We start from the raw sequence: 25,000 nt of genomic DNA, 5'->3' as shown, positions 1-25,000 counted from the left end.
ATTAAAAGGGATACCTTGACACAAACGTTTGTGTTAGTGTTAATTTTTGGTGGTATCTTTACATTTTTTTCCATCCAATTTCTCTTATTTTACTGAAAGTCAAGAGTAGTGAAAACAGGTCCAACATCAAGGTATCTCTTTAAGGCCTTTTAAGGCACGTATGTGTCAGAACAGCGAGCTAATAGTAGAGTATAACGTCGAGCTAACGAGCAGAACTACAGGAGCGCTTTCACGTGACGAGCTATAATATTGTTTCACTTGCAGCTCCGAACGACATCTAAAAGAAAAACCCCACAAACAATTTCTCTACAGAAGTAGAGTACGATTTCAAAGTAAGCGACCGAACTACAGAACAGATGCTTATTCTGACGTTTAGATGCATAGCATCACCCATATATGCAATAGAATTATCTTTGAACTTGGATCTTATTCAATATGTTGTTTGAATAACGGAGTCCTGTGGGGGAGGGGGGGTCATGGCAGTGTTTGTTCAAGAGTCTCACTCTTGTTGCACTGGAAACAAACAAAAACGGCGTGAAACAGATTTGTGATTGTCTGTGTGTGTAGTTAAAGAGTCAACAAAACACACACACACACACACACCCACACACACGCACACACACACAAAAAGAAAGCAGTAAGTGTTTTAAAGGAAAAGATGTCCAGTCACTGACTTACACCATAGCGCCCCCTGGTGGACTCCTGACTTTTCTGGGACAATTAATAGCCAAGTGTGGATCAGTCTAAATGTGGACTCTTCAGCTCCGCTGGGCCAGGGCCAGAGTGTTTGCCTGGGGAAGACCAGAGCTTGAGTGGCCCTTGGAGGCCTCCACGTCACACTGGATCTTTTCCACACTAGCTATCGTTTGACCACGCAAGTCCTCCATTTGGCCAACTGAGGGGTTCCCTTCCTCGTTGACATCCTCTTTCACCATCTCAACATTTTCACTAAAGACAAACTCTACCTGTTTGGGCAGCGATTCCAACGTCTGGTTGCTTCTCTCTGTTAGCTCCACTCCTGCTTCTTTCTTAATCTGTGCTCCCTCTGGAACAATCCTCTGGTTTTCAACCTCAGATCCCAAAGGAAGGACCTTTCCAAACCTCCCGTTCAGATCCTCGTCCAGTTTGACCTGGAACGGTGGCAGCCCAAGCAGGAAGGCCCTGATCCTGCTGGGGGAGCTCAGGTCAGCTGGTTCCTCCTGGTTCTTGAGTCCCACCCCTTGGCCTTCCGTTCCTGGGCTCCCCAAGGCGGACCGCCCGCTTAGGCTGAATTCCTCCGCTTGCGCCGAAGAGTCAGGTCTTACTTTCTTAGGCGACGGCTCATCTGTGGTTCCGTTAGTCGAAGCGAGACTCTGCTCAGGTGTCTCGCTGCTGGGTCTTTTATTTATAAAGCGCTTGCTGAGGTTGAGGGGCAGGGCTTGTTCTGGGGGAGGGGTGATGGGCGAGCATGGGGGCTTGGCACTCAGGTCTTGGGACAGCGCCTCAGAGAGTCGGCGCGTGAAAGTCTGGAACTGAGTTGCGCCCAGACGAGTCCTCATCAGCTGTCGTACCTGAACACTGCAGTCTATATCCAAAGGCAGTACCCGCAGGGGGGGGAGAGGGTGACGGTTCCTGGCATCCCGGATGCCTCCTCTGTGGGCGTCTTCATCACCATTGCGACCTGACAACAAGTTGTGTTGCAGTGGAAGCGGGTGGGGAGAAGACGGCACCTGCTCTCCACTCGGGCGAGGGCTTTCTGACCTTTCGTGTTTTAGCTGGGGGGTGTAGATAGTGGCGTGTTGCTGGATCGGCTCTTGGGAAGTAGGGGCCGGGCTCTGGGGGACTCTCTGGAAGCCCACGCAGTTCCTGAGCACATCCAAGGGACATAAACCTTTGATGGGGCTGAAGCCACCCAAAGACCCACTCACAAAATGGCGAGGCAGGGCTGAGAGGAGAATGCCCGGAGGCAGAGCCGCTGACTCCACTCGATCCTTTGTGTCTTTTGGCTTGGGCTGGAAGGGGACGAAGGGGGTGGACATTGGGGAGAGGTCAGGGGTCAGGGGCATGTTGACAGGGAAGATGGCTGGCTGGATGGACTGCATGGAAGGAGAAGAGAGCGGCGGCGTCACCTGGAAGGAGAAGATGGAAGTGTCACCATTTTGTTTGTTTAATAACACTGCTAACTAACTAGGGATGAGCGATACAGTCTCAACTCTATATCGCAACAATCAAAAATATTGAAATCAATGATTTGGTGCATTTGCAAACAGCTAAAATTATGTACAAAGCTAACAATAACCTGTTACCCAAGAATGTACAACATTCTTCTCAACAAAATAAAATAAATATATCCTTAAAGTAAAAGCTAATTTAAAACATTTGTATGCATGTACTGCACCTAAAACCTTCAGTGTGTCAATCAGTATGTGAAACTAAATTATGGGATGAATAAAGCAAAGACGTCAAACAATGTACTAATATGATGCAGTTTAAGAAACTGTTCAAACTTAAAGTGTTAAAGTACAAAAAAGGAGAATCCTGAGAAACACTTTAAACATGATTGACAAATGAGATGATGATCATATAGTGAGATGGATAAGATTATTTAACTATTTTATTATTTATGAAGTAAATTGTGTATAAATGGAAAACAGGAATATGTGTAAGTAACTGCTATAAAAAAGGAAAAGGGACGGGATGAAATAAGCCTTGCTTCTTACTACTACTTTTCGAACATGTAAAGATAAACTGAAACAATGTGATGCATCATACTCTAATTAGATGCATGTTCAAAATAAACCTGATCCATAGACGATGGCTGCACGATTTAGAAAAAAAACCTAACTGCGATTTTTCTCTCTCCAAAATTGCGATTGAAGATTTTTATATTTTATACATAAAAATGCATAAAACAGCAAAAATAAGAAGCGAAGGAAGAATTTGTTACTTTTAGACTGCCATTCAACATATTCTGGTCTTAAGGTGCCACACATTAGCACAATATGGAATAATTCATTTTCAAAAATATTTGGTTTTATGCAGAGCAGGCAGACTCAGAGCTTCTAACTATAAAACCCAAAACCAGTGAAGTTGGAACACTGTGTAAATTGTAAATAAAAACAGGATACAATGATTTGAAAATCCTTTTCTACTTATATTCAATTGAATAGACTGCAATGACAGGATACTTAGCGTTCGAACTGGTAAACTTTGTAGATTTTTGCAAATATTAGCTCATTTGGAATTTGATGCCTGCAACATGTTTCAAAAAAGCTGGCACAAGTGGCAAAAAAGACTGAGAAAGTTGAGGAATGCTCATCAAATGCTTATTTGGAACATACTACAGGTGAACAGGCTAATTGGGAACAGGTGTGCGCCATGATTGGGGATAAAAGCAGCTTTCATGAAATTTTCAGTTCTTCACAAACAAGGATGGGGCGAGGGTCACCACTTTGTGAACAAATGCGTGAGCAAATTTTCGAACAGTTTAAGAACAACATTTCTCAACGAGCTACTGCAAGGAATTTACGGATTTCACCATCTACGGCCCCTAATATCATCAAAAGGTTCAGAGAATCTGGAGAAATCCCTGCACGTAAGGGGCAATGCCCCAACTTTCAATTCCTCAGGCAGTACTGCATCAAAAAGCGACATCAGTGTGTAAAGGTTATCACCACATGGGCTCAGGAACAATTCAGAAAACCACTGTCAGTAACTACAGTTCGTCGCTACATCTGTAAGTACAAGTTAAAACTCTACTATCCAAAACGAAAGCCACTTATCAAAAACACACAGAAACGCTGCAGGCTTCGCTGGGCCCAAGCTCATCTAAGATGGACTGATGCAATGTGGAAAAGTGTTCTGTGGTCTGACGAGTCCTCATTTCAAATGGAAACTGTGGACGTCATGTCCTCCGGACCAAAGGGGAAAATAACCATCCGGACTGTTATAGGCGCAAAGTTTAAAACCCAGCATCTGTGATGGTATGGGGGTGTATTAGTGGCCAAGGCATGGGTAACTTACACATCTGTGAAGGCACCATTAATGCTGAAAGGTACATACAGGTTTTGGAGCAACATATGTTGCCAACCAAGCAACGTCTTTTTCATGGACGTCCCTGCTTATTTCAGCAAGACAATGCCAGGCCACATTCTGCACGTGTTACAACAGCGTGGCTTCGTAGTAAAGCATGTGGGTACTAGACTGGCCTGCCTGTAATCCAGACCTGTCTCCCATTGAAAAAGTGAAGATAAAGTCCGGAGAGCTCATACTGTTGAACAACTTAAGCTGTACATCAAGCAAGAATGGGAAATAATTCCACCTGAAAAGCTTCAAAAATTGGTCTCCTCAGTTCCCAAACATTTACTGAGAGTTGTTAAAAGGAAAGGCCATTTAACACAGTGGTAAAAATGCCCCCGTCCCAACTTTTTTGCAATGTGTTGCTGCCATTAAATTCTAAGTTAATGATTGTTTACCAAAAAAAAATGCGTTTCTCAGTTCGAACATTAAATATCTTGTCTTTGCAGTGTATTCAATTGATATAAGTTGAAAAGGATTTGCAAATCATTGTATTTTGTTTTTATGTACAAATTACACAATGTGCCAACTTCACTGGTTTTGTGTTTTGCACATCATGCTATATACTATAAACTATATACAGGGTCTCTGCAGGTTTCAACATGTCAAATGTAAGACTTTTTAAGGCTTTTTTAAGACCATCCTGAAAATAATTTAAGACCATTTCACATCCATACGGACAAAAAACACGACAAAGTAAAATCAAAGAATTTTAAGTTTATAAATTAATTTACTGCTCTTTCACATTGGAATACAACATGGTTAAACTAACTAAATACACCAGGAGCTTCTCTAGTGTAAACTAACTGAAAAAAATATTAGCAAACATCGTAACAGCCAATTTTCAGATTTGCCATAGAAGTGTTTTCTTGCAAAAGGTGCAGTGCGCTTCCTATTAAGTGTTTTTATGTAACATCAACATCAGCAATGGTAGAGGAAAGCACAACAATATATTGTCTGTGAAAGGGACAGTTAGCATCTCTGCTAAAGCTAAATGGTTAACTTTGGTAATGTTTTTTTCGTCTATCAGAATTGAGCAAAGCAATAAAAACATCTAAAGTTCTACTGTATCTGCACAAAGTTGTGAAAAACAGTGTGTGCAGACAGAGTGATTGTCTAAAAAGAAGGAAGGTGATTATGGCTTGCAAGCCTCAAACAGAATTTGGATGTGAATAATGTGGATAACATTCAAATGTGCTCAGCTCATTTTGTATCTGGTGTGTATGGATACATTTTTACCGTTTTTTTGTGACTTTTAAAAAAAAAAAAACATATTGCTAATACACAAAGACTACCGTAGTTTTTATTTAGGCATGACAAGACGACATTCACAAATCTCCATTGCTTTCCTCACCCCACAATAAGATGAGTGTAAACATTAAACAGGCAACCGCTTTTAATGTTGGTTGCTGCATAAACTTGGAGAAAAGATTAGGCATGAGAAGCTGACCTTAAATTATTGGAACAAATAATTAGGGATGATGTTCGTTAACAAATTATCGAGTTCGAGCCCATTATCGAATCCTCTTATCGAACCGATTCCTTATCGAATCTCTTCTCGAATCCAGATAGGTTGTTGTGTGTGCAAGCCATAGATGTTATGTGACTGGGCCGGCACGCTGTTTATATGAAGGAAAAGCGGACGTAACTGAGGACAGCATGCGGCCGTTATAGGGTGAAGGTTTCAGGTGAGAGAGGACGCTAAAGGCACGGCCCCAGTGAGCATATAGTGCTGCTATGTGCGTTGTAAATTAAAAAGTTGCCGACAAACACATTACCAACATGGACGAGGTGCCGCTCACTTCCGACATCCCGGTGAAGCACACAGTGGAGAAGAAGGGGACCAGCACGGTAGCAAATCGATACGCACAACGGGGCAAGAGAAGTCGGCTTTTACTGTTGTGCTAGCTTGCTATGCTAATGGTCAACGAGACTGACTTTGAAAATGAGGAGAGGGAATCTGGCATGTTTGATGGAGAACTTGCCCAGCTGTTCATTTCGAACACAGAGGACTTTGATGGATTTGTAGATGAGGATTGATCAAAAAATAATGTGAGTACATTGAAAAATACTTCAATAAAGTACAACCAAACTCAGCTTTGTTCCTGCTGCCTTTTTAAAACAGCGTCCATGCATGCTAGCGTATGTTTTAAGCTAGCGTATGTTTAACCGCCCAAAAATACGCTGGGCCTTATTCATGCGTTAAATACAGAAATAGCACCCGTAACTGACACGGCGCCTTTTAATACGGTGCGGTGCGCCCTATGGTCGCGAAAATACGGTATAGTGGCTTCGATAACGGTAACCGGTTCTCAAAAAGGGATTCGAATCCATGGATTCGGTTCTTTTCTTATCGAACAATCGGGAGAACCGGTTTCGAACATCATCCCTGCACATAATAGAAATAATATAAGAGACTTATGTTTTTTATTTAATAGTTTCACTGCTGAGTACACTACAACCACAGAGAAATTAGCGTGTGCTTACTGTATGCAATAGTATGATTTCACTACTAAACATCTCATATTGATCTCCTTCGGCAATTGGCACCACTTAACACACATAACACTCCTTTGGGGGGGTTACGTTTATCTTTGTAAAGTTGTGCAAGTGTTTGTGGCATTTCAGCATCTTTTGACACAGATTTATCCCGGATTTTTGACCTTTACATTATCATTCCATTCTCTTTCACCGCCATGTTTACAAACGCTTCCCTCCTCGATGGCTGCACATCTGGGTACTAAACACTTTATACGTTTCCATCCACCGGCTTCAACCATGCATTAAATTGATTGCTCAGGAAACACAAATCATTTTAACTTTTACTTACCCAATATTATGCAAGTAATTTGGCTTTGCTGTGGGCTTTCGTTAAGTTTTCTCCACTACTATGCTAACTAAGCTGTCAACCCACAGCAATAGCTGGTGGTGTTTGATAAATTCTCACCGGGCAGCACAGTTAGTTCCGCTGTGTAGTGACGTTATAGCGTCCTCAAAAGCAGAAACATTTCAAAGCGAGACTGGAGTTTATGCATGTTTTAAACAAAAGTAACGTCAATAGATTTTTAAGACCTTTCAAAATTGTATTTAAGACCTTTTATGAGATATTAGGAGGATTTTAGGCATTTTAAGGCCTAAATTAATATTATTGGATTCAAGACTTTTTTTTAAAAACTTTTTAAGGACCCGGGGATACCCTGGTATATACACCCATATAAAATATAAAGTGTTTATAGTGTCATGTAATCATAACATATAATAATAATACAAGCTTGGGATGGTCTCCTGCTGGCCCCACTATGGACTGTACTCTCACTATTATGTTAGATCCACTATGGACTGGACTTTCACAATATTATGCTAGACCCACTCGACGTCCATTGCATCCGGTCTCCCCTAGAGGGGCGGGGGGGTGGGGGGTCACCCACATCTGCGGTCCTCTCCAAGGTTTCTCATAGTCATTCATATTGACATCCCACTGGATTGTGAGTTTTTCCTTGCCCTTATGTGGGCTCTGAACCGAGGATGTCGTTGTGGCTTGTGCAGCCCTTTTTAAAAAAATATATATTTATATAGCGCTTTTCTCTAGTGACTCAAGGCGCTTTTACATAGTGAAACCCAATATCTAAGTTACATTTAAACCAGTGTGGGTGGCACTTGGAGCAGGTGGGTAAAGTGTCTTGCCTAAGGACACAACGGCAGTGACTAGGATGGCGGAAGCGGGGATCGAACCTGTAAACCTCAAGTTGCTGGCACGGCCACTCTACCAACCGCCCCTTTGAGACACTTGTGATTTAGGGCTATATAAATAAACATTGATTGATTGATTGATTGATTGAAGTAACCATTTTAAAAGGATATAAACTTGTATTTCTCATTACTGTATAATTGTTTACCAATGTACTTACATTCCAATGTACTGGAAGGTAAGTAACTTTTAGTTATCCTAAATGAATAAACAAGCAAAAAATAAAAATGGACTCTCATCTCTGTAAGCAAAAATGTAACTAAAATATTGAACCAAAAAACTACGTCTCGTTGTCTTTTTTTAGTTGTTGCCCTCACTGGATCAAGGCATTCTTGGTAGTTTGTTCGTGTTTGTAGGCTCGTATGGCCTATACGGGATGAAGCTGATATATTGCCACAATGGGACATTTGACTTTGTAATCATATTTTTTCCACTTAATTTTGTTACTTTGCAGAACTTGTCACTACTGAGTTGCGTATTGGGAGGCAATGTTCGTTTGTAAGAGAGTGGTCTTGCTCTACGCCTACCAAGACAAAAATTGTGAATGAGTGAAAAAAGGGCTCACTCTGCTCAGTCAATTCTACTGTTAAATAAACACACTCGGGTGCTGCCACTTTAAAATAATTTGGTTCAATAATATTCAAATAATAATTACTGCATAGCATAAATTCATTTCCATACTTAAATAGGAATAACAGACCAGATTATATGTTACAGACTATTTAACTTCCTGGCACTAAACCTGCAAATACCTGTTCTTCCCAGGTTTCTCGAAGTTTACATTTTCACACTTTGCACTATTTTGTTGAACTTTATTGGGAATTTCTTACATATTCCTTATTTGTGCACCCTAAAGAGGTTATTGTTAAGTGTATATTGTGATTTTAGAATTTTGTTTACATTTACTGATTGTTTTCCATGGTTTAAAGGCCTACTGAAACCCACTACTACCGACCACGCAGTCTGATAGTTTATATATCAATGATGAAATCTTAACATTATAACACATGCCAATACGGCCGGGTTAACTTATAAAGTGACATTTTAAATTTGCCGCTAAACTTCCGGTTCGAAACGCCTCTGAGGATGACGTATGCGCGTGACGTAGCCCGGGGAACACGGGTATGCCTTCCACATTGAAGCCAATACGAAAAAGCTCTGTTTTCATTTCATAATTCCACAGTATTCTGGACATCTGTGTTCGTGAATCTGTTGCAATTATGTTCATTGCATTATGGAGAAAGAAGCTGAGCAAGCAAAGAAGAAAGTTGTCGGTGCGAAACGGACGTATTTTTCGAACGAAGTCAGCAACAACAGTACACAGCCGGCGCGTCTTTGTTTACATTCCCGAAAGATGCAGTCAAGATGGAAGAACTCGGATAACAGAGACTCTAACCAGGAGGACTTTTGACTTCGATACACAGACGCCTGTAGAGAACTGGCACAACACAGACTGTTACCAGGATTACTTTGATTTGGATGACAAAGACGCAGACGTGCTACCGTGAGTATGCAGCTTTGGCTTCTAAACATTTGATCGCTTGACCGTATGTGCGCAACTTTTTTTTTGCGTATGTACGTAACTTTTTTAAAATATATAAGCTTTATGAACCTTGGGTTAGGTGAACGGTCTTTTGGGCTGAGTGATTGTGTGTGTTGATCAGGTGTTTGAATTGTATGGCGTGTTCTATGGAGCTAGGAGCTAGCATAGGAGCTAGGAGTTAGCATAACAAAGACGTAGGTGTTTTTATGCAGGATTAATTTGTGGCATATTAAATATAAGCCTGGTTGTGTTGTGGCTAATAGAGTATATATATGTCTTGTGTTTATTTACTGTTGTAGTCATTCCCAGCTGAATATCAGGTACCGTGAGTATGCAGCCTTGGCTGCTAAACATTTGATAGCTTGACCGTATGTGCGCGTCACGTAGGTAACTTTTTAAAAATATATAAGCTTTATGAACCTTGGGTTAGGTGAACGGTCTTTTGGGCTGAGTGATTGTGTGTGTTGATCAGGTGTTTGAATTGTATTGGCGCGTTCTATGGAGCTAGGAGCTAGCAGAGGAGCTAGGAGCTAGCATAACAAACACGTAGGTGTTTTTATGCAGGATTAATTTGTGGCATATTAAATATAAGCCTGGTTGTGTTGTGGCTAATAGAGTATATATATGTCTTGTGTTTATTTACTGTTGTAGTCATTCCCAGCTGAATATCAGGTCACCCCCCGGCTGAATAGCTTCAACTCCCCACTAGTCCTTCACTTGCACTTTACTCATCCACAAATCTTTCATCCTCGCTCAAATTAATGGGGAAATTGTCGCTTTCTCGGTCCGAATCTCTCTCACTTCATGTGGCCATCATTGTAAACAATAGGGAACTTTGCGTATATGTTCAATTGACTACGTCACGCTACTTCCGGTAGGGGCAAGCCTTTTTTTATCAGATACCAAAAGTTGCGATCTTTATCGTCGTTGTTCTATACTAAATCCTTTCAGCAAAAATATGGCAATATCGCGAAATGATCAAGTATGACACATAGAATAGATCTGCTATCCCCGTTTAAATAAAAAAAATTCATTTTAGTAGGCCTTTAATTTCCTTTCTGCCTTGATAGCGAAAGGGATATCAGAGGAAGGGTACATTTAAAATCAAAATGTTAATATTTATAATTTTTCTCCTGGTCCATATTGTCTAAAGGTCATAAAAAATATAAATAATTAACGACATCGACCAATATACAAACTTATATCGTGATACAGTTTTTAGCCATATCGCCCAACACCTAAACGCAATACAGTAATAAAATACAGCCAAATTAGGAGCCTTTGTAAACAATTTTGAAATGGTTCCATTACCATTAACATACCATATGAGATCGCAGGAGGCTGCAATATATATTGTGTACATTTTAGGCTATATTGGCTTTTCCTAATTCCAGTATATTCTTTGGAATATAAATAATGTAGGCGTCTTTCCAATAGTGCTACACTATTGACAGTAAAAAGTGTAAAAGAGTGCAGAAGGCAGTACATTTAGTTTATGTTTTCCTAAATAACAGAAAATTGTTCGTATTCAACATTGTGTTTACTTTTGAGGCGGTAAAACACATTAGTCGTAGTACTGCACTTTGCTGGAATTGTTGCCCCACACACTCTGCAGTGTATAGTTTTATGCTGATGTGGGATGTCTTGAATTCAACTGATGGATATTGCATCATTCTTTTTTTTCCATACCCGTATCTCCTGTTCACTTTCTACCATTTACTAATTACATCAACAACGCATTGCAGCTTGTTACAGGTTTTTGCTCTCAATTTTGTGCATTAGCACTAGAGTGCATCATTAACATGGATGGAAATAAAATGTCTATCATGGCCAACAATATATGGTTTCTATTGCATATGGTGTCTATCGCCCTTTAGTACTGCTAACTGTTTAAATCAAAGTGTAAAAAACAAGTCTTAAAACATTTGAGGGCTTACTTGATGTACGCTGCTGGGTGTCACCCCGTTGGTGCCGATTCGGGCAGGAAGGAGAGGTCTCAGAGACACGACACTTGCTGCCTTTGCTTGCTGCTGAGCCAGCACTTTCGCCTGAGCAATCAGCGTGGCCTTGTTCCGTTTGCCTGGCGGTCTGCCTCGGCCTCGCTTTATTACCACCGTGCCATCTAAGTTGGTGACCTGTTTGGAACAAAATATTGACACAGAAGTTTTTCATTCAGTGGGATCATCATTCAGTTGGATTCGCTGTTGGGCAAGTTACTGCCATATAAATGGTCATAGGTATACAGTATTACAATATTACAGTTGCTGTATTTGTGAATACTACTTTTGAGTTAGTTTCAACAAAACAACTGTTGAATTCTGAAATATTACACTCAATTTTAAGATGTATAGCTTTTGACAAGACAATAACAGAGCAATTGATTACAGGGACAGAAACTCAAGTGACAGCAAGGGGAGTACTGCATATAGATTGAGTTAACAGAATTGTGAAGATTATTTAAAACCACAACTGGTCAGCACAAGATTTAAAATGCAACATACGCTACTGCACTGAGATTGAATCAAAATGTTATCAACACAGTCTTTTAATACGTCACTAGTTACTTTTGTAACACGTTACAATATTGGTTTTATTACATGATTAAAACAATCCCTAATTTTGCTCTATCTTCAGCCTTACAAATGCAAATTCTTCTCTGCAGGTGGTTACTAGGTAAAGTTAATTGTTAGGGATGTCCTGATCAACATTTTTGGCCTCCCATTCCGATCAGATACTTTGACAACAGATTATAGTACTGAAACTGTTTTATAGCAAGTAACTAAAGTAAAACACAATAATATTTTTATGAATCTTATCTAATTCAATTTAGAATTTGCTAGAATTGTTGTAAATCAGATGATTTTTATTAAATGTGTGGTATTGAACGCTACATAAAAAAATTTAAGTGTTCAGTGCACAATAACTAAACAAAAGCAAAAACTATTATTGGCCCTTATTTAAATAATATGAGTTTTGCCTTCAAAGCCTTCTTGTATCCAGAGATGTACTCATTTAGTTTGTAAACAATAGTAACAAAAAATATTTTATAATAATAATAAAAAGAAAAAATGTCAATCTTATCACTTCAGTATCGCTTATATACTATTACTCTACTAGGTATCAATAGTTATCAACATTTGGATCTATTACCAGTACTTTACATTGAAGCTTTAATGGTTAGCTCATAAGCCGATCGCTAACCAGTTAAAAAAAAAAGGCAAATTTTATCCCCTGATCCGATCCCAATCAATTGTTATTCTTTTACTGAGGAGTAAAACGAAGGTTGCTGTTTAGGGTGCTTATTTGTTCAAAAAGATGACGTACATGGCAGTTATTAGGGACAAAAGGTCTTTTAGAGTAGAGGAACAAGTGTTTTTCTTACAGTGCCAGTAGGGGGAGTGACAGTCATCTTGTCTTTCACTTTAGGTCCGGGTTTTCTGCCCCGTGGAAGTGGCTTCCTCCCTCTGATCCCTTTGGGCTTCACAGGCAAGGAGGATACTGGGATTTTGAGTTCCATGCCTCCCGCTCGCAAGTGCTCTTCATAAGGGAGCATCAGCCTGAGAAAAAATTAACTATTATATACCTGTATATATATACTCACACATACTATAACTATATACTATAAGAATTATTCAAAGAGCGCATCAGTCGGACCTCTCGTAGTGTCTCCTGGTGCAGGTTGCAGCGCTGGTGCTGCCGGGACATCCTCCCAACTCGTTGTAAACTATTTTCCACAAACGGTCTGATGTCACCTGGGACACAAAGCAGTAAGTATAATTCAACTGCTCCATCATATTTGTGGGTATTTGAGAAATTAATTGAGACATGAAATTTTCTTAGCAATTATATTTTTTTGAGAAAATGAGCCGAAATAAAAGAAGCTTTACAATAAATACAAAAAAGAGTTCCAGCATTTCACAACAAAACTCCTTCTGTCCTCTCAATTCAGCTGCTGTACTGAAGCGATCTTTGTACTTTTGTAATGGAGACACGCGCGCACACGCACACAAACTGATTAACAGACAGACGTCTCACCTTTTCATAACCTCCGAGTCGTCTGACCACTGAGTACATGAGGAAGAGGTCAACTGCAGTCAGGGCCAAGATGGACACCGCAGGTAACACATGCAAAATAGAACAAATACATTTAGCAAACACAATCAGAGGATTAATTTTACGCTTAAGACAAACTCACTCTTCTTGAAGCCAAGGTTGGGCACTTTGTGGATAGGCGAGCCAAGGTGGTCCATGAAGGAGAAGAGCTCATCCAGGAACAGCTGCTCGTCAGGGTGAGGGAGCCAGCTGTCATCGCCGCCCTCCTCCACACTGCCCATTACGTTCTCCTGAGAGGAAAACATTATAGTTGGATGAGAAACAATACAAAGAAGCATTGTTCTTCTTTGGCTTGTACTAGACGGCTAATAATTCAGCTAATGGGAGTCATTTATCCTGCCCATAATTTTCCAAAACTGCCAAAAATACTTCACTTAAATGTCCTGACCTGTATGAATATTAAACAAGTATTAGCGACATTGTTATTATAAGCTCTAATGCCAAAAAAACACTTTTAGCAGCGCCTTGATTCCAGAGAGGTAACTAACTTATGCAGCTATTGACATGCTGAGCCAGTGAGCTGCTGCATTGTCTCTGAGTTGGTGAAAGTTTGTGCTAGATTACAAATCATGCATCAAACGTTTTTAGTAGAAGGTTGTGGCCACTGTGAAATTGGTCAACTTTGACATTGGAATTTAGCCCCGCAGACAACATGACGCTCGTTTGGATCAACTTTTAAAAACATTTTTACCTAAGACAATTATGCCAAATTCATCATCCAAATGGAAAATACAAGTCTTGAGAGTGGACCTTGTACAGAAAGTGATTGTTTTATTATATTTATAGTTCTTGTTTTGTACTTGGTAATTCTGCTACAGTACATGATGCTTAGTGTTTTACTAAAGCTGGATCTGTTTAGCAGAGCTTCTAAACCTTGTAGCTCATGCTCCTTATATGCAGGATCAACAATGTAAGGGTTCTGGATCATCATTTGTCTCAAGCTAAGTGTTGTTGTCTCACATGAAGTCTGCCAGGATTAGCAAAACTTGTATTTTGATGAAGAAAATAACGTATGCTGTGATGCGATGTGAAATCATACGCCGCCGTGTGCTTATAATGACCAAAATACGTAATTGTTGCATGTTCTTATGAATATGCCTGGTACTACATGAAATATATACTTTTATCAAGTATAAATAAGGTTGATGGAGGCTTTTATATGTTTTTTAGAGTGCTTTATAGGCGGAATAGATAGAATCCCCAACACCTACATTGTTCGCCGTCTAACTGTATATTACAAATTAGAATGACATACAGATTGTGAATGATAGGCAAAAAACGAAACAAAAGTGCAGTTCCCCTTTAATATTTTTAGTTAATTACATAATGTCTGGCCAGGTTTTGAACAATCAGACTGGAGAAGCATGAAAACAAGTGAGTACAAAAAATCTATTGCATAAAAAAAAAAAAATCTACCTTCATCCTCTCAATCCAAGATTCTGACTGACTACAGGTTGAACCGTCTTTGCCATCACGGCCTCTTCTTTTACGAGGCCGTCCTCTGAGACTGAGTGATGGACACCCTGCAGCGAAAACACATAATCACTTGTGTCAACATAACATTAAATGTGACTACAATGCTTTTCAGATGCATGTTGGGAAACTCACTGAACTGCCAGGAAAAGCTAACGCTGTTTTCCAGCGTCGGGTGGTTAAAAGTGTCTCTGCAGTACATCAAGCGGATGCTTGGTGTTACTCGGACGCCACCCAGGGCCAACAGGTGGGCATCCTGTAACGCCGGCCCCCTTGCACCGTCGTGGATGCGCCTCTGCAGGGAGCGGAAGCGGCAGTACTGCGGGTAGCTCAGTACTTTGACACTCTGAGAGTCTGTTACACCATCTAGAGGACAAAAGCAAGACAGAAAAGGTAAGGATAAGTGTACTTTTGGTGTTGGCCTGGTTTGCTCTGTGCATTTTTTACTCTCAGTCTTGCAGTCTGTTGATGTTTTGTTGTTGCCACCACCATCATCATTGCTCTGTGGCGGTTTGTGGAGCCCATTAAGGATACAGGGAGCTATTTTTGACCTGCTGCTCCAACCTGCTGGCTCTGCACATGACCACCGCACCAAATCCTCCACACGTATCACCATCTTTCGGGACACTGCCAGAACCTCATCCTACACAAACACACAGCAAGTCATCAGTTGATGTATTACATTAAATTAATCTCATGGATTAGGCACGTTTACAATCGGCTCAAAATAATAATAGAGTACTCTGTGTAAATTCAGAGTTTAAAGGAAATTGGGGCATTTGGGGAAGAATTATTACATGTGTTAATTTCCAGTGTTTCCCATACATTCATTTATTTGTGGAGGCCTGCCATTGATAAATTAAGACTGCCAGAATTAGATTATGCGCTACCCATTATGCCCTTGCTCATAAACATTTAAAGTGGACCTATTTTCTTGGTAGCTGTTTTTGTGTATTTGGGATGTGCATAAGTCCCGGAAATTTGAAATCAAACCATGGAGGCATCAGGAAGCTATTTATAAAACAATCTTGCCTTTTTTCATGCTTCCTCCAAAAGAGCCATTTGGAATTTGCCAAATTTATAACGTTGTTCCCAGTTTTTATGTCAGCAGATAGGTCCATATATGGTAGAAATTTACCTGAAGAGCTTTGCGCGAGTCCACTATTGTAATTTGACGCTGTAGTCAATAAGCTCCTTCATTTTCTTTATCCTCTTGTTGTAGAGCAGACTAGCTTGTACTGTTGCCATTTCTAATACAAAATGGCGTATAGTAACCAACTTATCTGTCATTGATTGGACTCCTTATAGAAGCGCAAAAACTACAACATGGCTGGACAAGTAGGGGTGTAACAGTATTGTAGATACCACGGCATTTCAGTTTCAAAGTCTTCACAATAATACCGTGACGCCTGAAGGTATCAAACAAAAACTTGGTGTATAATTTTTACTGTCACTTTAGCATTGGCCAGGTTTGAAAACAAACTACATCTCCCAGAAACCAGCGCGGGTGCCAAGGTGGGGGGGCATTTGTTCCTAGTCAATGAGAGGAATTATTTTTTTTGGACATTTCCTCAAAATCTATCCTATACTATTTGAGTTATGTTTGCGAAACAAAAAAGACAAACAAACCCTGGCGAAAACATAACCTCTTTGGCGGAGGTAAGAAAGTCAATCAAAGTTTATTTATGAAGTCTGCGTTCTGCAAAGCAATACGCGCCAGTTTTGTCTCGAGTCTTTCCAAGGCGACACAGAGCCAGCCAGGCACATCGCACCGCACAGAGATAATCACCAAAAAAATGTTCATTGCGGGAAATATGAGGAAAACTACTTGATAAATCCTTAATCTACCTATAATCCACCGCTCGTCTCTGTCGCGTTGTGCACTTTGGACAAGTTGCCTACTCTTAAACTGTCATTCAGAAAATATATTTGAAGACAGCAAAGCCAAACATCAGTTTGTGAGGTATTTACATGATTAAAAGTTAAATTGTTAGTTAACAGCATATTCAAGACTGATATAAACATGTCCACTGTGGAGGACGCTGCTTCTCAGCAAGGAAAAGTTGAAAGACATTTAAGTGTACATTGTTGTTTTACACTTGTTACACTGGATGTTTACATTGTCACTTTAAAGACACGCAACTGGAAGTTTTTTATTTTTGCTTAAAACAGTGGATGTTACAAAAAATCCTCTTTGTAGTAATATATATATATATATATATATATATATATATATATATATATATATATATATATATATATATATATATATATATATATATATATATATATATGATTAGAACATTTTAGCATTATGTTTGTGTTTAATTACAGTAAGTGTGTTTATCCTAAAAATTTCCTGCCACTTCATTTTACACAAACATTTTAAGTCTTTTTTTGTTGTTGTTGTACATATACCACAGTAATATCGTACCGTGGCCTTAATACTGTGATTATATTGTACTGTGAGATTTTGATAGTTACATCCCTACTGACAAGTAGAAAATGCGGTTGAAGTGAAGGCACATATAAAAGACCGCCCACAAAACAGCGCATCAAGAAGAGACAGTCAGAAAACGGCTTGAAGATGGTCTGTAAAACAAACTATGCAATTTTTTGAACAAAGAACCTCCACTACATGTTATGTAGACCAAAAGGAAGAATATTAAATGTATAAACACAATCAGAATATGACTCCTTTAAATGGGACCAATGATGATTTGAATCTATATTTAAAACACTTCCTTGTAGTCTAGATAGATTGTTAGGTTAAAGTTAAAGTTAAGTTAAAGTACCAATGATTGTCACACACACACTAGGTGGGGTGAAATTGGTCCTCTGCAATTGACCCATCCCCTTGTTCACCCCCTGGGAGGTGAGGGGAGCAGTGGGCAGCAGCGGTGGCCGTGCCCGGGAATAATTTTTGGTGATTTAACCCCCAATTCTAACCCTTGATGCTGAGTGCCAAGCAGGGAGGTGTATACATATACAGTTGTGCTCATAAGTTTACATACCCTGGGAGAATTTATGATTTCTTGGCCATTCTTCAGAGAATATGAATGATAACACAAAAACCTTTCTTCCACTCATACTTAATGGTTGTGTGAAGCTATTTATTGGCAAACAACTGTGTTTACTCTTTTTAAATCAAAATGACAAAAGAAAGTACTCAAATGACCCTGATCAAAAGTTTACATACCCCAGTGACTTTGATCTGATAACGTGCACAAAAGTTAACACAAACAGGTTTGAATGGCTAATCAAGGTTCCAATCCTCACCTGTGACATGTTTGTTTTTATTCATGTGTGTGTATAAAAGGTCCGTGAGTTTCTGGGCTTCTGACAGACCATTGCATCTTTCATCCAGTGCTACACAGATGTTTCTGGATTCTGAGTCATGGGGAAGGCAAAATAATTGTCAAAGAATCTGCGAGAAAAGGTAATTGAACTGCATAAAACAGGAAAGGGGTATAAAAAGATATCCAAGGAATTGAGAATGCCAATCAGCAGTGTTCAAACGCTGATTAAGAAGTTGAAAATGCGGGATCCAGGTAGACCAGCAAAGATTTCAGCCACAACTGCCATGAAAATTGTTCGAGATGCAAAGAAAAATCCACAAATATCTTCAGCTGAAATACAGGACTCTCTGAAAAATTGTGGTGTGGCTGTTTCAACATGCACAATAAGGAGGCACTTGAAGAAAAATGGGCTGCATGGTCGAGTCGCCAGAAGAAAGCCATTTCTGCGCAAATGTCACCGCTTACATCACGCCAAACAGCACAGAGACAAGCCTCAAAACTTCTGGAACAAAGTAATTTGGAGTGATGAGACCAAAATTTAACTTTTTGGCCACTGACTACATGCGCTCTGAATACGCACTGCTGATTGGCTGTTACCGCTCTGAATACGCACTGCTGATTGGCTGTTACCGCTCTGTTTGTAATTAATCAGATGGTTGTGTGGGTGGGACAATGCTGGGTGCTGTGTAGAGGACTGACAGAGACAGAGGCAGAAGGAAGCGGAGCCGGCTACTTAATATGTTCGTGTGGAAACTCGTTCGGTACACCTCTGAACCGAACCGAAACCTCCGTACAGGAACGGTTCAATACAAATACACGTACCGTTACACCCCTAATATACCGTAATTTCCGGACTATAAGCCGCTACTTTTTCCCCTCGTTCTGGTCCCTGCGGCTTATACAAGGGTGCGGCTTATTTACGGCCTGTTCTTCTCCGACACCGACGAAGAGGATTTCGGTGGTTTTAGTACGCAGGAGGAAGACGATGACACAATGATTAAAGACTGACTTTTCATATACCGGTAGGCTGGTTATTTTGATAACGTACAGGTGAGCACTTTGTATTACTTTGCACCGTTGTATTATTTGTACTCTGCACGAATGCTGTTCGCCATGTCAAAGATGTGAAAGTTTGATTGAATGATTGAAAGATTTATTGTTAATAAATGGGACGCTTTGCGTTCCCAAACAGTCATCTCTGTCCCGACAATCCCCTCCGTGGTAGCAGGAACCCCTATATACTACGGTAATTACACATCAAAACCCTGCGGCTTATAGTCGGGTGCGGCTTATATATGGAGCAATCTGTATGTTCCCCTAAATTTAGCTGGTGCGGCTTATAGTCAGGTGCGGCTTATAGTCCGGAAATTACGGTATATATATTATATATATATATATATATATATATACACACATATATATATATTGCTTACTTGCTTAAGGTTGTCCATCGTATCCGATGACGACAATCCATTTCTATGTTTTGTGAGTCCTCATGTGGCTGAATAGTCCAATCCGTGATCCACATGATCTGCCGCAAACAGAGCAGGTGAAGGCACTGACTGGGGGTGCAGGTGTGGCAATGGCTTCATGCCTTCTTTGACGCTTCCTGGCTCGTTAAACACTTCGGTCCTCCTCAAGCTTATGAACTCCTTGTTGGAGGATCTTCCGCCAGGGGGAACGTTGGGCTGCAGTGTCCTCCAGCTGGGTCGGGTTCAGGCCGCATTTCTTCATGACAGTCTTCATTTGATCTTTATAACGCTTTTTTGGGCCTCCTGCCAAGCGGTGACCAAGATGAAGCTGACCATAAAGCACCTTGCGTGGTAAGCGTTCTTCTGGCATCCTGATAACGTGGCCTAGCCAGCGAAGTTGGTGCTGGGTGACTGTAGCCTCCACACTGGTGCAGTTGGTCTTGCAGAGTATTTCAGTGTGGGGGACTCTGTCCTTCCAGGATATCCCCAGGATGCATTGTAAGCACCTGATGTGGAAGGCCTCCAGCATCCTGAGGTGGCGGCTGTACAGGGTCCACGCTTCACAGCTGTAGAGGAGGGTCATCATGACCACAGCTAAATAGACCGCTACCTTGGTATGTAGCTTAAGGTGTTTGTTCTGGAGGACCCTTCCCCTGAGTCTGCCAAAAGATACGGACGCCTGCTTGATCCGGTTTTGAACCTCCCTGTCGATACTGCAATCGTCAGAGAGAAAGCTGCCAAGGTATTTCAAAGAGTCCACTACTGCTAGTGGTTTATTGTCGATGGTGAAGGTTGGTGGATGAGGTGGAGGAGTGGATGCCAACTGGCATATTACCTCGGTTTTTGCCACGTTGACAGAGAGGCCCAGTCTGCCATAAGCACTTGCAGCGGATGAGAGGGTAGCTTGCAGCGCTTCCGGTGTGTGGGCCACAACTGCGCAGTCATCTGCGTATTGGAGTTCGATGACTTGCACTGGTGTGACTTTTGTGACTGCTTGGAGCCTCCGGATGTTAAACAGGTTCCCGTCAAGTCGGAAGTCGACGGTAACGCCACTGCCCTTCTTGATCCTCTCATGAAGCAGCAGTGTCACACACAGGAGGAAGATATTAAACAAGACTGGAGCAAGAACACATCCCTGGCGTACACCGGTGCACACCTTAAAGGGTTCTGATTCCTGGCCGCCAATAGTCACACGTGACATCATCCCTTCATGGAATTGCCTTAGGATGTTGACAAACTTCTGTGGGCAGCCGAACTTCAGGAGGATATTCCAGAGAAGCTCCCTGTTGACAGTGTCAAAAGCCTTCGACAGATCAATGAAAGCAACAAAGAGGTCCTGGTGCTGCTCCCTACATTTCTCCTGAAGCTGCCGTGTTGTGAACACCATGTCCACAGTGCTCCTTTTCTTCATGAAACAACATTGTGACTCCGGCAACAGGTCTTCCGTGATGTTGTTCACCAGCCTGTGTAGCATGACTTTAGCCAAGACTTTACCAGCAACAGCCAGAAGTGAAATGCCACGACTGTTGCCACAGAGGGACTTGTCCCCCTTGCCTTTTTAGATGGTGATAATATTGGCATCTCTCCACTGCTGAGGGACAGTTTCATGCTTCCACACTTTGCTGATGACAAGGAAAAGGGCACGGATGGAAAGGTAGCCTCCTTGCTTGAAGATCTCTGCAGGGATGCTGTCAGGACCAGGGGTCTTGTTGTCTTTCAAAGACCTTATTGCACTCTTAACCTCTCCAAAGGTTGGTGGAAGGTCAAGGTCATGGATGGTTGGGTAGTCAGGTAGGTCCTCCAGAACTGAGGGGTCTGTTGGGGCGGGCTGATTTAGCAGAGTTTCAAAATGTTCTGCCCATCTTTTGGTGATGAGCTTCTGGTCTTTTATGAGGGTTGTACCATCGTTAGACTTTAGCGGGGAGACAGCGCAGTTTCTTGGGCCGTAGATGGTTTTCATTGAATCGTAAAAGTTGTGAATATCATTTTTGTTGGCATGAGATTGTATTTCAGCTGCCTTTGATTTTCACCACTCATTCTTCAGGGCACGCAATGTTGACTGCACCTCCCTTCTGGATGTTTGCCATTGCTGTCGGAGCACAGCTGAAGTGGGGTTGTTGAGTACAGCATTGTGTGCTGTGTGCATGTGTTTGAGCATGGTGGTTATTGTGGCTGTGTTGTCATCAAACCAGTCCTGATGCTTTCTGCGCTTATAGCCAATGGATTGGGATGCTGCCTCATAGAGCCTGGAGCTGATAGAGGTCCATTTGTCGTCAATGGAGTCATCACTCTCCAGAATATGCTCGATGTCTTCCAGGTTTTTGGCCAGAGAGAGACGGAGATTGTCCCGAGCCATAGGATCTGCTAACCGGGTACAGTCAAGCCTCTTCTTCCCTGACTTTTGAAGACGGATAGCAGGGCGTACTTGCACCCGGAGCCTGGTTATGATGAGCCGGTGGTCGGTCCAACACTCAGCTCCTCTCATTGCACGAGTTAGTGTTACGTCTTTTATGTCTGAGCGTCTCACAATGGTGTAATCAATCAGGTGCCAATGTTTGGAGCGTGGGTGCATCCAGGATGTCTTGTGCTTATTTTTTAGTTGGAAGATGGTGTTTGTGATGGTCAAGTCATGCTCAGCACAGAGGCTTAGCAGCCGTGGGCCGTTTGCATTGGCTTGTCCAATGCCATGCCTGCCAATAACACCACTCCACACTTTGTTGTCCTTCCCCACTCTGGCATTGAAATCGCCCAACAAAAAGATCTTGTCCTCCTTAGGTGTGCGACGGAGGGCCTCATCTAATGCCCGGTAGAAGCGGTCTTTAACCTCTTCCTTTGATGGTAGCGTCGGTGCATAGGCACTAAGAAGGGTGGCATATCTTTTCGTAGCCAGAGGGATCCTGAGTGACATGAGCCTTTCACTTATGCCAACCGGTGCTTCTGGGAGTTTTGGTAGGAGGCTGTTTTTTATTGCAAGTCCCACACCGTGCTGATGCTCGCCTCCTGGAGGGTATCCTTTCCAGAAGAAAGTGTAACCTTGCCCTTCTTCCTTCAGGGATCCTTCATCCAGGAGTCTGGTTTCACTAAGTGCAGCAATATCAACATTGTAGCGGTTAAGTTCCGCTGCAATGAGTGCAGTTCTGCGCTGGGGTCTATCAGTGGTAACGCTAGTGTCCAGGAGTGTCCTTATGTTCCATGATGCCAGTTTAAGAGGGATTATTTTCTTTGCTTTATTTCGACTGCGGAGTGGAATTCCCGACAGGTGCGGTAGCCTGTCCAGGATAGTTTTGAGTGGGCAATGTTTGGGCCACCTTTTCTAGGCCTTTCCCCAGTTGGGGTGAGCAGTGCAATCCTAAATAGGGCTGCTCAGGCGTACAGGGGTCTGCCGAGAGCAGCTGCCACTCAATTTCAGCTACTAGCGACCATAGATAGCCCTGAACCGCTGGTGTGCAGGGTTCTGACTAGGAGCTTCCGGTGCATTCATACCTGCTCCCGTTATCAGACACCCCATCGCCACCAGACTTTGTTTAATTTCCGGTAGCTGGTCTCACCGAGGCAGAGATGAATACCTGCGCAGAGGAGCTTGTTTAAAGTGCCACTGGGGGTGCGCATGTCCCAGCAGCACTTCTTCACTGTGAGAGGGTGGGATCCGGTGGCAAGGGGAACCCAGGACGACCGGCACTCTTCCACAGTTGCAGGAGGCCGCCGGAGCTCCAGTTTTTTGGAGGACCGCCTGTCGTGTGCCGCCAACCACGTTGCTTTTCTTTCGGGGTGTGCTCCCCTAGCCTTTGTCTTCCTAGACTTACCCACAAGGCAGCGGGTCTTTGCCGTATCCCTGGCTAGGGGGCAGTCAGGTACTAGACCTTTGCCAAGGGCCACCTGGGGTAACAGTGGTTAAGGGGTTAACCTCCTAGTGCCCCCAGAAGAGCCTCCACTGCCGGATGCACTTTAACGTCATGCCCAGGACACACACACACACACACACACACACACACACACACACACACACACACACACACACACACACACACACACACATATATATGTTTTAATTAGATTATCCAAAAAATAGTGCTCGATACCGTGGTAGAGCGTAATATGTATGTGTGGGAAAAAATCACAAGACTATTTCATCTCTACAGGCCTGTTTCATGAGGGGTTTTCCTCAATCCTCAGGAGATTTTAATGGAAGCATTCACATACCATGGTTTATATAGGGCACAGAGCGGGTGGGTACAGGCAGGCGTGGGGGCGTGGTGATTGACTCATGTGTTACCTAGGAGGTGTTTCCTTCTGTGACGGCATGCTGATACAATTTCGCTGCGCTTGTTGAGGGATGACAAGTCTGGACGGTATATGATAAACAGTTTCTCTTTTAAGCATAGGTTGCATCTTTTGTTACCACTGTTGTAAGGTGTGCTGGATGCAAAAATTTGCCATGTTATTGAGTATTCAACATTATTGTCTTTGAGATTCCAAATGTGTTTGCTGAGTTCTGTAGTGTTCCGGAGTCTTTTGCATCTGAAAGAAGCCTTGTGATTGTTCCATCTGGTTTTGAATTCTCCCTCAGTTAATCCTACGTATGTGTCGGATGTGTTAATGTCCTTGCGTATTACCTTTGCTTGGTAAACGACTGATGATTGTAAGCACCCCCCGTTGAGAGGGCAATCAGGTTTCTTGCGGCAGTTACAGCCTTTGTCGGTTTTGGAGTCGTTCTGCCTGGTGGTGGGCGGCTCCTTTTCAATTGCTTTATTGTGGTTTGAAATGATTTGTCGCATGTTGTTCATGCAGCTGTAGCTCAATTTAATGTTGTTCTTGTTGAATACTTTTCTTAGGGTGTTGTCTTTGGGGAAGTGTTTGTCGATCAGGGTGAGGAATTTGTGGCCAATATTAGTTGAGACGTTTTTGCTGTATGGGGGGTTGTACCAGATAATGTTGTTTCGTTTTCTGCTCCTTTTTGGTTGGTTTCCTGGCGTGGGTTCGTAGGTGAGGGTGAATTTTCATCAAGTGCTTTTTGGTACGGGGGGGTTGCTGGATGGTGTACCGTTGCGGATGAGTATGGATCCATATGGATCCATACTCATCCGCAACGGTACACCATGGCAAAAAAAGAACAATTCAACATTCGACGTCACTATGGGGAGTTTTGACGGAGCAGAAACCTGCAAACTTGTTGGGAGTTTCCTCCTCTCCCAGCTCGCTAGCCTCAACCTGAACCTTGGTATTTACCGTGATGACGGACTGGCAGTGTGTCGCGCCTCGCCAAGGAGCAGCGAGAATACCAAGAAGTGTATATGCC

The 25,000-nt window shown here is 42.0% G+C and overlaps 1 protein-coding gene across 1 annotated transcript in view; it reads right to left on the bottom strand.

Annotated features, from left to right (window-relative positions):
* The window catches only part of zgc:77151 (uncharacterized protein LOC337153 homolog), a 52,041-nt gene that overhangs the window by 553 nt on the left and 26,488 nt on the right, over window positions 1-25,000 (bottom strand). Inside the window, exons 4-12 of the mRNA XM_062046511.1 lie at window positions 15,381-15,576; window positions 15,069-15,299; window positions 14,877-14,983; window positions 13,543-13,690; window positions 13,383-13,435; window positions 13,002-13,099; window positions 12,730-12,904; window positions 11,285-11,482; window positions 1-2,108 (exon numbers count right to left, since the gene is read on the bottom strand). The exon at window positions 1-2,108 is cut by the window's left edge and continues 553 nt beyond it. Of these exons, the coding sequence (XP_061902495.1) occupies window positions 759-2,108; window positions 11,285-11,482; window positions 12,730-12,904; window positions 13,002-13,099; window positions 13,383-13,435; window positions 13,543-13,690; window positions 14,877-14,983; window positions 15,069-15,299; window positions 15,381-15,576 (2,556 nt within the window). The 3' untranslated portion in view covers window positions 1-758. The remainder of the gene's footprint in view (window positions 2,109-11,284; window positions 11,483-12,729; window positions 12,905-13,001; window positions 13,100-13,382; window positions 13,436-13,542; window positions 13,691-14,876; window positions 14,984-15,068; window positions 15,300-15,380; window positions 15,577-25,000) is intronic.

This window comes from Entelurus aequoreus, linkage group LG05 (assembly GCF_033978785.1).
Source record: "Entelurus aequoreus isolate RoL-2023_Sb linkage group LG05, RoL_Eaeq_v1.1, whole genome shotgun sequence".
NCBI lineage: Eukaryota > Metazoa > Chordata > Actinopteri > Syngnathiformes > Syngnathidae > Entelurus > Entelurus aequoreus.
Note: the sequence above shows the minus strand (reverse complement) of the source record. Positions and strands in the feature narration are given on the sequence as shown.